The sequence below is a fragment of the Aptenodytes patagonicus genome, chromosome 1, assembly GCF_965638725.1.
Source record: "Aptenodytes patagonicus chromosome 1, bAptPat1.pri.cur, whole genome shotgun sequence".
NCBI classification, from domain to species: Eukaryota; Metazoa; Chordata; class Aves; order Sphenisciformes; family Spheniscidae; genus Aptenodytes; species Aptenodytes patagonicus.
In genome coordinates this window covers 196,456,295-196,470,311 of record NC_134949.1, presented here as the reverse complement: position 1 = coordinate 196,470,311, position 14,017 = coordinate 196,456,295, and the positions used below count along the sequence as shown (strand labels likewise).

At 45.8% G+C, this 14,017-nt stretch overlaps 1 protein-coding gene across 4 annotated transcripts in view; it reads left to right on the top strand.

Moving 5' to 3' along the window:
- The window catches only part of CAB39L (calcium binding protein 39 like), a 69,746-nt gene extending 58,537 nt beyond the window's left edge, over window positions 1–11,209 (top strand). For all 4 annotated transcript variants that reach the window (XM_076363927.1, XM_076363918.1, XM_076363910.1 and 1 more), the window contains 3 exons: window positions 447–512; window positions 1,199–1,342; window positions 9,320–11,209. In XM_076363927.1, the coding sequence (XP_076220042.1) occupies window positions 447–512; window positions 1,199–1,342; window positions 9,320–9,499 (390 nt within the window). In that variant the 3' untranslated portion in view covers window positions 9,500–11,209. The remainder of the gene's footprint in view (window positions 1–446; window positions 513–1,198; window positions 1,343–9,319) is intronic.
- The last annotated feature ends 2,808 nt before the right edge of the window (window positions 11,210–14,017 follow it).

The window sequence follows — 14,017 nt, the reverse complement described above, 5'->3', positions numbered from 1 at the left end:
GTTTTTGGCATACGCCAGGATGGGATGCGCCGTCACCTGTTCGGGGTATTGCGTTAAATCACAAAGCAAGTCATGACCACGATATGAGAGAGTGGATGTTACATGCTGGACCCATGTGTCCTGGCAGCAGATTCACCCTCTTGTAAGAGAAGTCTGTACAGGCACTGGCTTACTTCTGTCCTAGTTGGCTCACACTAGCTCCTGATACTTCCAGTCCATATGTGGTATCCCTCTCTGCAGTATTTGGAAGAGGAGTGTTCCTGGGCATTAATTCACTGCGTGATAAGCAGCCAAGAAAAAAGGCCGTGAGAGCTGGGCCTGGCATTGCAGTGAAGTGTTAGAGTGTGGCACTGCTGTGGCCTCTGCTGCTCCTCTGGGGTGGGAAGGACCGGGAGGAGGAAGGATGGACATGAATCGGATGCATTTGTGTTTTCTTGTTATTCTAGATCTTTGAGGATTATGAAAAACTCCTTCATTCTGAGAATTATGTAACAAAGAGACAGTCTTTGAAGGTAAAGTAAAGTTTCTCAGCACTTCCCTTCTAAATTTGAACTCCACGTTATGCAGAGTATCAAGATGCATGTATGGCAATGGAGCAGCCACGTCCTTTCTAACAAAAAAGAAATAAGTGCTTGGGGATGCTGCTCTTAAAAGGCACAAGAGCTCGCTGTGACTTTCATTTCCTGGATCTCTGGTGAAGCATTTGGGCCGTTTCTATGGAACAAGCACTATCATTTTTCCTCTGACCTCAAATCTGTACTTTGGTTCAGAACGTAGGTTAAAATGAACTTGCGAGTAATGTGATAGTCTCTGTTTGTCTGGTGCTGCTTGCTGCTACAGCACCAAGTCTGACATGACCTGCAGATGGGAGCAGATAAGCGTGTTAATGTAACATCCGAATGAAATGAAGGTGTCTTTGTGGGACAGCTGCACTACACTTGCTTCTGTCCTAGCTGACTCACACCAGCTCCTCTTACACCCAGCCGTATGTGGGATCCCTCTCTGTAGTATTTACAAGATGAGCATTACTGGGCATTAAGTAACTCACTGCATGATAACAAATGTAGTTACTTTTTTTTAAAAGGTAGTGACATTGAAACCTCTTAGGCAAGCATTAAAACATGTTGCTGCTTTCTTTACATTCAAAAATAATGTGGTGCACTGAAAAACCTGAGGGTTTTTTTAATTGTCTCTATAGCTGCTGGGTGAATTGATTCTGGACCGACACAACTTTGCCATCATGACAAAATACATCAGCAAACCAGAAAATCTGAAGCTGATGATGAACTTGCTGCGAGATAAAAGCCCCAACATTCAGTTTGAAGCATTCCATGTGTTCAAGGTGAGCTAGTATGAGCTGTAGAGGTGGCAGACTTCCTCTTTGCCACATAAAAGTGTCTTTCAGGATGGGCAAGAGGAAGCCCAGAAAATTAAGGCAAAGGTTGGGGTTTACAGTCACTTCCAGTATTTGAGAACGCCTTAATTGAAAACCTTTCTATCACTCAGCCTCTGATTTCTGTTTGCTTTCCTTCAGGTGAGATCTAAAGCAGCATCATTTTGGTTTGGGCTGAGGGTAGTCACTCAAGTAGCGATGAGGTAGATGCTACGGGTAACAAAATACACAGCTTCTAGGTCGTATCCAAGGTACCTTCCCCCAACTCTTAGGTCATTTTACCATGTGATCCTGGGTAAAGATTAAAAAAAAAAGTCCTAAAACTCTACATTAAGACCAAAAGTAGATGGTGCTAGCGCTGTGCATCAGTATGAAAACAATTTGCTTTTAAAGGTATTAAAAAGATTTGGTAAATCTGAGCTTGAAATGAGTTTAATCCTTCCGTCCTTTTGCAGTGATCATTAATGCCATCTTAAACAATTACCAGACCCAACCAGTGTCCCTTTTTTCATGATGATTAATGTTAATAAGTGAAAAGTTTACTGTTTTCCTATCAAAAAAATTCTCTCCTCTGGGACCGAGGGTGAGTTGGATTGTTATTATGCAAAACTACCTTTAATTTGGAATGAACACATTAATTTCAAGCTATGTAAATAGAGTTGTTAATGATTTTCAGAAGAGGAATATTGAGCCTGTAAGGATATTCTTCCCCAAGATGGTTAAGAAAGATACCAGATCATGCCAAAAGGCATGCTATTGTGAAAAGGTTACATCATCCTCCACAAATTCAGGGTGACTTGTTGAGTTTTGTACTTCTGCCATTTCTGATTTGGAAAAAAGCTTTCAGATTTTCAGTGTGGAGGCTTAGAGGATGTGTGGCTTCTCCAAAAACCTTTTCGATTCCAAAAAAAAAAAAAGCTTCAAGGAGGATTAAAAAAAAAAAAAATCCCTCCCTGAAATAAGCAGCTTGGTAAGCTGTTCCCTTGCTGACTTCCTCCACAGTCAGCTGAACCACTGTGAGTAACTTCTACTCCTCCTCCTTATCAGGAGGTATGTGGCTCCAAGATAAGAGAGCAGTCAGGCTCCAAACACTTGCAGCCTTTGAGGTGCCTGTGGAGGGAAGGAATCAGAGGATTGGAGTCTCTTAGCCACTCTGTGAATAAATGCCAGATTTTTATGTATGAAACACATGAGTTGCTGTTCCTGAATTAATGATAGGCATGACCCAGGCCTTGGGAACAGCTGATTTTGCTTATTTTAAGAGGCATTTGAAAGTATTTGGAATAACTTGAAAGGATTCCAGTGTGCAACCATGTCATGCATTGCTGTTTCTCCCATTCCTCCCTTCCTTTCCTTTTCCAGAGTGTTGCGTCCCATTTCCAGTTAGAGTGGAGATACTGTAGGCTCAGCCTTGCTTGACCGCTTGCGACTGCTACCATGTGGACATAACGCTGAGGCCTTCGGGTGCCCAGCAAAACAAACAGCGCGTGGTGTTAATGTTCTGTCTCTTCAGTTCAAAGGGCCAAACTCTGTCCAGATAGTAACCTCCATGGGAATGCTGTTGGTTTTTTCCAGCGGTACCCATCAGCAGCATTTAAGCGGTGCCATGGTGTGCCTCACGCTATCTCACATGCACAGTGCTCATTGTGGGGAAATTGCAGACTCAGAGCAGAACCTGATCAGCTGGAAACTGTTTATAACTACCAGCAGTGCACTGGAGTAACTCTAGAGGTGCAGTAGAGCCCCCCTTTGAGGTCCTCACTGAGGATCTGGGCTAGCTGCTTGTAGAAGCACTCAGCTTCTCCCTGGTGGGCAGGGTAGTTACAGGGTATGTTACAGAAAATTGCATTGTGAATTAGCTTTGTAGAGAGGGTCAGAGAAGAGCGTTTTTCCTTTTATTTCACTTCTTAAATTGAATTCTAACTTCTTGAGAACTACTAAAGGAAATCCTTAAATATTTAAGAGAATGGGGGAAAACACTACTGGCTGGTTGTGCCCTGTTCTGCAGTGTCCCTGCCTCCTGTTTCTGGGTTAGTGTCCCTCAGCCCGGTTCTCGTCAGCTCTAATAATTCCATGTTAATGTAACTCAGAGAGGAATCTTGTGCTCAGCTTTTAATCTCATAAATTTTAAACTGTGCCTGCATTTTTAAATTGTGCTTGCAAAACACCTGTGCAGTCCTGGTTGAAATTACAGTAGGCTAACCACAGTGATCTGAAATCAAAGGTCTGCTGAGAAGTGGACACTTGCTGCTCTGTCTGAGCTGCCAAAAGATCTGGGTTTAAATTACCTGATTTAGATGTTTCACCAGTTAGACACAGTTGAAATGAAAAAGTGCTTGTTTTGTAAGCATCCAGATTCCAACACTCCCAGGCCCCAGCTGACCCCAAAAAATGACTCTTACCTCCTTGCAATTTCTAATTACTGAAGATTCAAAACTGTAAGATAGAGATGAAAATGATGAGCACCTCTAGTGCAAAAATATTTTGCAGGAACATTTCGTGGCTGAAAATGCCAGTACCCCTTCAAGCTCTGAGAACATTTCACTCATCCAGGATGGGAAATTGAAGACAAACAGAGCGCCCACTTGCAGTGCCTCCTTCCATTCTCCATTGAATGCTTGATCTTCCTCCTAGCTCCAGCTCCTTCTCTTCCTTTTGCCTGAGCAAAATGGAGCTTCTGCCTTGTGGCACCATCCTAAAGGCCTGCGGCTGCTTTGTAAAGCCGGGTGTCCCAGACAATGTATGCATGAGGATTAGCCAGTATTTAATCATCAAGAAAAGCTAACACACCTCACCCCTTTCCTCCTCCTCCGTAAATAACCCAATGGGGTTACCTAGAGTTGTAGGCTTTGAGAGTCACCGGTTCTTCTCTGCACTGATTTCAGTGGAGAGGTCTCCGTCTTGAGCATGCACCCTTTGAGGACCAAATATTGGGAAGGGCTCTTCAGCTCCTGTGATGGATTTGTGACTCTTTATTAGTGGAGCCTGCTTTGAGTTTGCCTGTAGGGGAGACCAAATCTTTCAGACATATGTGAACGTGGTGCGGGTATTTCTTTGACCTTACGCATTTACAAATAAAGGCTAATAACAAGCTCTCTTGGCTTTCACATAAGCAATTAGATTATTTTGAGGAAAACACCCTGTAGCGGTAAATTGGGATTATGCAACTTTCTTGTTCTTAAGCAGACATTTAGCAAGATATATTTTACTGTTTAAATCTAAAAATAGAATGGGTACACTGTGTTTTGTGACCTTAGTTTCATTTTTCCGTTCTCTTTCGTGCACATTACAGAGCTACCTCCTGCAGCTTGCTCTGCAAATGGTCTCACATAATTTGACTGTACCGACAGTTTCCACTTGGTACGAAGCTGAAACCACGTCTGTGGGGATGTGTCCTCTCTGTTTCTTAGCTGGAGAGTTTATAGGGCAAGAAGTGTTATGCGAAGCATTACACTATAAGCAACATGAACCGTAAGGCACTTTTGTGTGCAGTTTCCTGACACAGTAAGATTGTGCATGACCCCAGAGTAAGTCTTAAAATACCTAATCCAGGGTATCCAACGTCTGTAATCGCTTTTGCTCTGCTGTAGTCCCAGCGGGTGGTGATGCCTGGTTATTAATTGTAAGGAAACAAGGTCAGGTTCTCTAATCAAGTGATTTTGGTATTTGAAGAAATCCAGTGTATGACTTTTAATGGAGAAGACAGCAACAGTTCCACTTTGGACAACTTTTGAAGCTTCAGAGTTGATTTTCATTCCAGGCCTTTTGCAAATATTCACACAATGGAACTGTGCCGAAACAGCTATGTTTAGAGTTGGAATTTTAATATGAGTACTCTCTTTATTTTGGTCTCTGTCTCTCTCATATATCTGAACTAAGTGCTCTAGAACACGCAACCCTTCATAATAAAACCATAGGTTAAACAAAGTTCTCTGCGAAGTGTTTTAGCTTCAGTTAATACTTCATTTTAGTAGAAATGTTCCAGATAGCATTAAAAATGATTTCTGTTTTCAGGGATTTATCTCCTCCTCTGTGACAATACAGAGTTCTGAATGTGGGGGGCTTTTTTAAAAGTAAAGCCTTGTGGTGGTCCTAATGCTGGGCTTTGTGAAGCTGATTAGTTGATACTGGCAGAATTGATTCTGTTTGCTTAGCCGAAGTATTGAATAGCATTTCAGGAATTTTCTGGTCCTTTAACATTCTCTCTTTATGAGTCCCTGTTGACACTGAGCAAGACTGGCAGTCAAGATGATCTGTGTTTGAATGTTCAGTTTGACAGTTTTGCAAGGGGAAGATTATAATCTATAACTAATCGAGCAGGAAGATAAACAGGATGTGATGTCTTCTATTAAACTAAGTTCTTTAATTATTTGCTCTGGTAATATCAGCTGTAGGACCAATATGAAACACTGGTATTTACTACAGCCTTGCAGTTCTGTTTTCAGACCAGATAGCTTTTACAAGAAGAATGATTTAGGTTTCTTCATTTTGAGAGTCAGCCTTCAGTTATCTTTATAAGGAGGCCTAATATTCATTGAAGGAAGATGTTCAGCACTTAAAGGTCAGGCCGTAATCAGATTATTTCTGAAAATATGGGTTCTGTCAGTTTACTTGATCATTTTCTTCTCCTGGTCACAAAGAGTGAACTGAACTCCAAAATGAAAAACTTTTAATGAAGATCTGTAACGGTTACCTTCCTCACCCCTGGCCGTAGGCTTACGTACTGCTTTTCTCAAAGGAAGCTTGTCCAGACGATTTAGGGCTTAATCACGGTCCAAATCCTGGAAGTATCCAGCCTCCATCAGCATGGTGACCTGCTGTAGGTCAGCACGTGGGGAGCTGCATCGTGGGGCTGCTCGAGCTGAGAGCATGAACTGCCGCAGTCTCAGCCAGAGCCAAACATTCATACCCACGAGATTTCAAGATTCATATTCCTTAGATAAGGCACAGACTGGAAGCTGTAAAGTACATTCAGTAGTGATTTACACCCCCAAACCCTTTATTTCTCATATGGGGAACCAATGCATCAATAGCAGCATACCAAAGTTATTTGCAAGGGAAGGGATATTGCTTTCAGATGCTGCAGGCAGTGACAGAACAGTCAGCTATCAACAGTCCATCAAGTGTAGTGAGAGCTGTGAACTGGCTGTCCGACCCACTGATAGATGTGTCCCTGGTAAGATCATAGGATCATAGAATCATAGAATAGTTTGGGTTGGAAGGGACCTCTAAAGGTCATCTAGTCCAACCCCCCTGCCGTGGGCAGGGACATCTTCAACTAGGTCAGGTTGCTCAGAGCCCCGTCCAACCTGACCTTGAAGGTTTCCAGGGATGGGGCATCCACCACCTCTCTGGGCAACCTGTGCCAGTGTTTCACCACCCTCAGCATAAAAAATGTCTTCCTTATATCTAGTCTATATCTACCCCCCTTTAGTTTAAAGCCATTCCCCCTTGTCCTGTCGCAACAGGCCCTGCTAAAAAGTTTGCCACCATCTTTTTTATAAGCCCCCTTTAAGTACTGATAGGCTGCAATAAGGTCTCCCCAAAGCCAGGGAGAACAACCCCAAGAACAACCCCAAGAACAACCTGGAACAAATCCAGGCTGAACAACCCCAACTCTCTCAGCCTTTCTTCACAGGAGAGGTGTTCCATCCCCCTGATCATTTTCGTGGCCCTCTTCTGGACCTGCTCCAACAGGTCCATGTCTTTCTTATGCTGAGGGCTCCAGAGCTGGACGCAGTACTCCAGGTGGGGTCTCACCAGAGCAGAGGAGAGGGGCAGAATCACCTCCTTCGACCTACTGGGCATGCTTCTCTGGATGCAGCCCAGGATACGATTGATGATGTTGCACTTGGAGTGCTTGGAGCATCTCGCGGGAAAGCTGTTATTTTAGAGTGGCTGCTCTGAAGGGATCCTTGGGAGTTGGGGCTGTTGGTGCTACTGTTAATAAGTTTTAGATGGCAAGTAGGCATAAAAAGAAATTATTTGAGATCGTAGCTCAGGGAAATCAGAGAAAGGCAATGTGGAGGCCTGTGCAAAGATGGTGTGAATAACTGTAGGTACTATACTGTCACAGGGACCGCAGCCTGGCCACTAGATCAAGGAAACCTTTGTAAAAGACTTGGGGCCTGGGAGCGTTCACCCAGCATGGCAGAGGTTGCAGCTCTTTCCCCAGAGCAGAGGGAAAAGTACCTTGAAGCAGGGACTCTTAGGAGTGACCTGAGGAGGAGGGATCCAGAGGAGACAAAAGCATAGGCAGGGATTAGGGCTCTTATGGCATCAGGATGCCAGGGTTTAAGAGTAGATGCTTTGCCTCACCTTTATGGAATTAAAAAAATAGTCTTACCTCCCTGTCTGGGCAGAAGTACTTAGTGTGGTACTGTTGATGTGTGCCAAGCCCCATTCCTTCCACACATTCCCCACGTGTGGCATTTTCCACACCACTCGTATAACATCCCCTAATTGGGATGTATGAAGCCGAACGATGTGTCCGGTCTGAATCCTGTCCCAGGCTTTACCAGGCATTGTTTCTGGGGGCTGTAACGCAGCCCCCTAGGACGGTGTGTGCGTGTTCCTCATCACGTAACGCGGCAGCTCCCTGCGCAGCTGCACGTGGCCCAGGTTTTCATGTGGGCACAATCTCAGCGGAGATAAATGAACCTGCAGAAGAGGCCCAGGTCTGGAGCCAGCGGCCCCGGGGCCGGTCAAGTGGTGGTGCCGCCTGCGCTCGGCCGGACAACATGCCATTCTGTACTGTCAGCAGATGTTTGTTTTCATTCGGGTTTGAACAGGCTTGGAGGGAAACTGGACATTTTCCAGTCCTGTCCATCCTTAATTTCTTCTCGTCGGGTAGAGAATAACTCGAGTTATTTATGTCGTTGCACAAGCGCTCGGGCGGTGTTTTGTTGACCAGCCATGGTAACCTCAGTGTGAGCCAGATGTGAGAGCTCCTCTCGGGGTGGCCAAGGGTGTGCTGTGCGTGTGTTCGCACCACCGGCCCCCTGCCCCGTCTGCCCCTCCTGACTGATGTCCGCAGAGCCCCCATCCTGAGGTCCCTGGGAAGAGCTTGTCACCGCTGGCCTTTACAACCAGCCTTAAGTTTCCTGTCGTCAGCCCACGTATAAGGCAGAGCAAATGTTAAAGAAACAGTGTCACAGCACAGGGGGTTGTGTTCAGAGCTGGAAAACTCTGCGGCTTTAGGCATTACAGGAGGAAAAATCAGAGCATGGCTAGGTTTATCCTTAAAAACTGCTATCTGAGAAGACCAGTAAGCCCACAGCACTGGGCTGGCTGTGCCAGGTGCGTATCTGTGTCTCACATCACCTCCCTGCATTGCCACCCTCCTCTGCTCGGCGAGGGCAGCAAAGGCACTGGGCGCACCATGGCGCTCCTGCTCCTGCTCCTGCTGCTGGAAATTTCCATGCTCCCATGAATGGATTAGGCAGAGGGAAGTGGAGCCTCTGACTTATTTTTCCAAACCAAAACAAAGTTGGCAAGTCTAAGTTTAGACCTGGTTTAGTATGGAAATGATATCAATACTGACACAAAGCTTTTCCATTCTCCTGATAATTAATTTCTGTGTATTTAAGTCTTGCATGTGGAAGAGGCTGAGAATTGATAGCTCGCTCTCAACAGCTGGGTTTACAGTCAAATGCTTTTATCAACAAAGAGCAAAATTAAAGGGAAGCGATATCACACACAGGCATAGCTTTACTTCAGTTTGCTGTTGAACCAACATGTTTGTAACTCCTCTCTCTCTGCCTTGGGACAAGGTGTGTAGCAGCAGAGTATCTGCCTGCCAGCCTTCAGGTGACTTGTTAGAAAATAACTCACGGGGATGTTGTGACTGATGTTCCTCTCCCTCTCCCTCCCTCTCTCTCTCTCTCTCTCTCTGTCTCCCTGTGCCTGGTTTTGTTTGCGTGTTAGGTTTTTGTGGCCAGTCCAAACAAAACACAGCCTATTGTGGAGATCCTGTTGAAAAACCAACCTAAGCTAATTGAGTTTCTGAGCAATTTCCAGAAGGAGAGGACGGATGATGAACAATTCACTGATGAGAAGAACTACCTAATTAAGCAAATCCGAGACTTGAAAAAGCCAACGGCATGAAGAACTCCTCTCGTTTTCCACTGTAGGCATTAATCTCATTTGTTAAGTTCCTCTGTGTCCCTTAAACACCACAATAGTGCTTGAGAAGGCACAGCAAGTGCCTGGTTTTTATTTTGTCTTTGTTCCTAGATGTCAAGAGTATAGGGGTTTTACATGAAAACTAAAAAAACAAAAATCTAGAATAATATATTATTTTTAATCAAGACTATAATTATTTATGTCAGTTTAGAATCTCTCTGTAATAGAAGCTGCTTTGATGGATTTTCATTTGTGCTCAAGAAGAATGAACCTCTTTGCTTAACTTTATCAGCAAACTCAAGCTGTTGGTGAGTGCACAGAGTAGGTCTTCTGAGGACTGTAACGTTGTTCCTTTGCACCTGTAATTGTGACTTTGTTCTAGTGCTGCACACACACAAGACTGTGAAAGAGTACGTTCGTCTCTGGAGTTAGCTGCACTTACAGATCAGGTTCTTTAGTCAAAACAGCAGGAGATGAAAAAGCAGTAAAGGTCACGTTTTTGCTCTATTTTTGTGTTCTTTCATCTTTAAGTTTTCTTTTCCCCTAGATCAGAGGTTTTCTATTCAGTGCTAGGGAATGGATGAAGACATCAGCCAGATGAGCTGTTTCTGCCTGCCTCCCATTTTCCTGTACGTGGTCTACCTTGTGCTAGAGCACAGGCTATTCCCACCAGCTCCCAAGCAGGCTGATGAGGAGCAGCCCCAGGTACACGGCACCCATGGACCCCCCAATGGGAAGAAGGCAAGAGCAACCCCCTCCGTCAAGGCCCATGCGGTATTGCTAATAAAGTGATCCTGCAGCTACAAAAATCAGCAAGAAGCCTGTCCCCAGTTTCAGTGGGAATAATATTGGGTGGTGGCCAGAGCTATGTGGCTGAATCGTGCCAAGCGCTGAGCCCCAGCACCAGTGCGAGAGGAGGGTGCTCAGCGTCTTCCCATCCGGATTCAAATCCCAGTTGTGTGAGGCAGGGTTGAGCTGAGTTCAGCAAGGGGATGCTGAAATGGCCTCAGCCTGAACCGCTGAGTGGCCTGGGGTCCCCGAGCCTGCCGGTGCTCTCAAAGCTGAGAGCATTTACTGGATACCCAAATCAAGTGTGGGAGGCTGTTTAGCAGCTCCAGGCACCAGCAGCTACTTGCAGTCTGGCGTTGTCTATCCTTGTTCATACCGATGTGAATTCAGGTTCTGTGTTGAAGTTGTAGAAGGGGAAATTGTTGCACTGTTAATTTTTTAAGTTTAATAAGCTCTGTGGTCCAAACAGTGTTTCCCAGGTGTGTTTGAAGAGTTTTTGGGGTCTTTCGTTTTCTAGTGGGAAATGAAAATGTTACTCTGATGCTTTATTAGGAAGTGGAGTTTGAGAGCAGGGAGTGGAAATTTCTTGACTTTTTCTGGACAGCCTAAGTTCTGAGTTTTCCTATTTGTTGTAAGACAGTTATCTAGCTAAAACTCTAGCTAATGCTTCAGATAAAAAGGTGACACTGAATTGTAAAAACAGAACAAGACTTTTTTCTTCATAAAACTGTTGTATATTGGGGTGACTGATACTTTAATTTATGTGCTTTAGAAAAGGGATGAAACGGAACAGATTGTGGACTCATTTTTTTCAGATGTCAGATATACACAACAAATGTACATCTTAGTTGCCTGGAATTTAAAAAAATATTTACAAGCTATTAAAGGCATGATTACTGATCACCTTTTATTTCTATCTGTTTTTTTTCCTCTTGCCTTTCTGGATAACCAAGCTCCGCGCAGTGCTAAATTCTTTCTCTCCTTTGCCAACCAGTTTCAGCAGATGGAGAGAGAGAGAGAGATGAGCACTTTCTTCAGAGCTAATGCACTCTGCAAGCATCACATCTGCAGCCCTGGCTGGCAGGGGGCCTGGCAACCCAGGCTGCAGTCCAGCTTAGCCTGACTGCAATCTTCACCCCCAGCCCCGTGGGCAGTGCTCACTGTCAGTGGTAGCGTGTGGGTCGATAAAGGACCGTCTCCAGAATCGCAGTCCTCAGAGCTAATCATTTAAGTCTGATCCTCTGAGATTCGGAGCCTGAAACCAAAGGGTGCTTGGCTGTGCTCTGAGCTCCTGGGGTGGGGCTGTCTCCAGGGCTGGGTTAACACAGAGACACGTGTCCGTTGCCTCAGCTTCTGGAGTCACATGAGAACACTGGGCTTCCAGCCCGCGCGTGGAAAAAGTGTCTAATGGTGTATCGCTGGGGAATGCCTGCCCTTGACAACGTGAGTGTAACCCATGCATGTGCCCTGCGCATCTGTGGAAATAAAGAGGGTGGTCAGCGCCGTGAGCTGCTTTTGTCTGCACAGTCTGGACGCAGAAGAGCAGCTGAAGACATCCAAACCTGGCTGTAATACGAGGAGTGAGGTCACACCCACACCCCGGTGTTTGCATAGGCAGAAATGTGGCAGGCCAACAAGGAACAGAGCCGTGGGCCCCATCCCTGCAAAGGCAGCCTTTTCCAGTGCGAGCAGCCAGCAGGCCACAGGGGTAAAAGTGGTGAGGAGGGCTTGTGAAAAAGGGGAGTGTGTGCATGTGTGTCTGCAAGAGCAGTCTTACAGTAAAATGACACGTGCCAGGCCCCTTGCAGCTTATCATACAAGAAGCTGATCCTGAAGTAAATATTGCCAACACACCTCAAAGTAATTGAGTCTTCCCCAAGCTCAACTTGCTTAGCTCTTCGAAAGAAGAAAAAGCAAAAGAAATGGTGAAGATGAAAATAAGCACCATAATAATATTTCACAGCAGGTGGGGACATGTCCCTAATTAAATGAAAATTAGGTCTTTTCTAGTGCGACTTTGAAATAATGATAGAACTTCCAATTGCCTTTGGTGCATTCAGTCAAGGTGGTTCTTCTGCCTAAGCGACTGCTCCCACCAGGAACTCACAGTTTCTCAGAAAATAGTATCTGGGGGAGCTGTGTGATTGCAGGACACAGTTCATCAGAGTGAGGACAGGGAAGAAGATTCTAGTCCGGAAAGAGAAAGAAACCGGAGGACGCTTGGGCAGCAGCCCCTCCATTCCAATCCCCACCCAGCATTTGGGAGGTTTGGATCGTACGAATGAATCTCTGCCAAGGTGCGACGTATGATCCTGCACATAAAACCTCATTTGATGCAGCAGAGTGCCAGGAATCTGAACCATAAGCTTCTGTCCTGGGATTTGGGCAGCTTGTGCTACTAAGAGAAATCTGATTAGAAGCAGCAACAGCCTCCCCTGTCTGTAATGGCAAGTACGCCAGCAGGTGTGAACCCGGGGAGAGGATGCAGGACACTGGCCTTCAAGAAACATGGGCGTTAAGACCGCTTGAGCCTTTTAATCTGCATGCTCCGGGGACAAGATCAGATGGGGAGGAAAGAATGACTTGGACCTTATAATCTAATGATAAAAGCACTCGCATCAGGGAGCGGAGATCTGGATCCCATTTGTTCTCTAGTGTGTGCTTTGCTCTTGTCTATGAAATTGGAGCAGGGCTAAGAGAACCCAGTCCTCTTTCCAAAGGGTGCAGCGATGTTTGGTCAGTAGAGAGGCTTTTTCTTGGGGCCAACAAATGCTTCATTTTTCTGTCTGAAGTAGAAGCACTTCAACATTTTGGCTGGAAGCACCTTCCTGCGGAACATCTTACGCCTGGCGGTGAAGGCCATTAGGAGGCAGAGAGGATATGGGTTTTGGTCTCTGTGACGTGAAAGGGAATTGTACCTAGCTCTCCCCCTTCTTGACTAAGCACTCTGGCATAAAAATATAGGTTTGCATGGCCTTCCACCAGTTTTGGACTTGCATTTTGGCACCTGCCACTTTCCTTGTGTGGAGCTCAACGCTGTGTTTGCCTTGAGCACCACTCACTGGACTTGTACGCACTGCCTGCAGCTGAACAGCATCAAGCAGCTGAGGACTATATAGACCATAAGGATTCGCTGCATTTACTGCCAAGCAGTGATCTGAAAGCCCGTTTCATAGCTGTTACGCTGATGAACGTGAAGTGGCCAGTTGCTTTCCTGTCAGAGCAGATAGCTGGCAGAAATTCTGCTGATCTGCAGCACTCCTGGGGTCTGAGCAGGAGACACCCAGCACTCACTGATGCCTAGTGACGAATGCAGGCTCCTAAGGGCCTTCACTGCTGGAGCCTAAGTCCTGGAGCTGCTGGTTTCTATCAGTTTTTGGCGCAAATGCAGGCCCAGTCTCAGGAACTGACACGTTCCCCTTTCCAGCCAGCACCTTAACAGAGAGCTCAGTCAGTCTTTCTACCTGTTCAGAGCAAATCCAGGGCTCCTCTCCCAGTGAACGACAAGCCCAGTGAGCTACGGAGTTACTCACTCAGGCCCACTGCACGTGTATTCCATACACACGCACCAAGTGGAGCAGCACAAGCTGTTAAGACTGGGCATGACGTGTCCCAGAGCCTCTGGTGGGAGGCCCAACCCCATAGCGAGAGAGGCAATCCCGCTGGTGAGAGCTGCTGTGGTCTGGGGAAGAGAAGGAGCTAAAGTCCCTG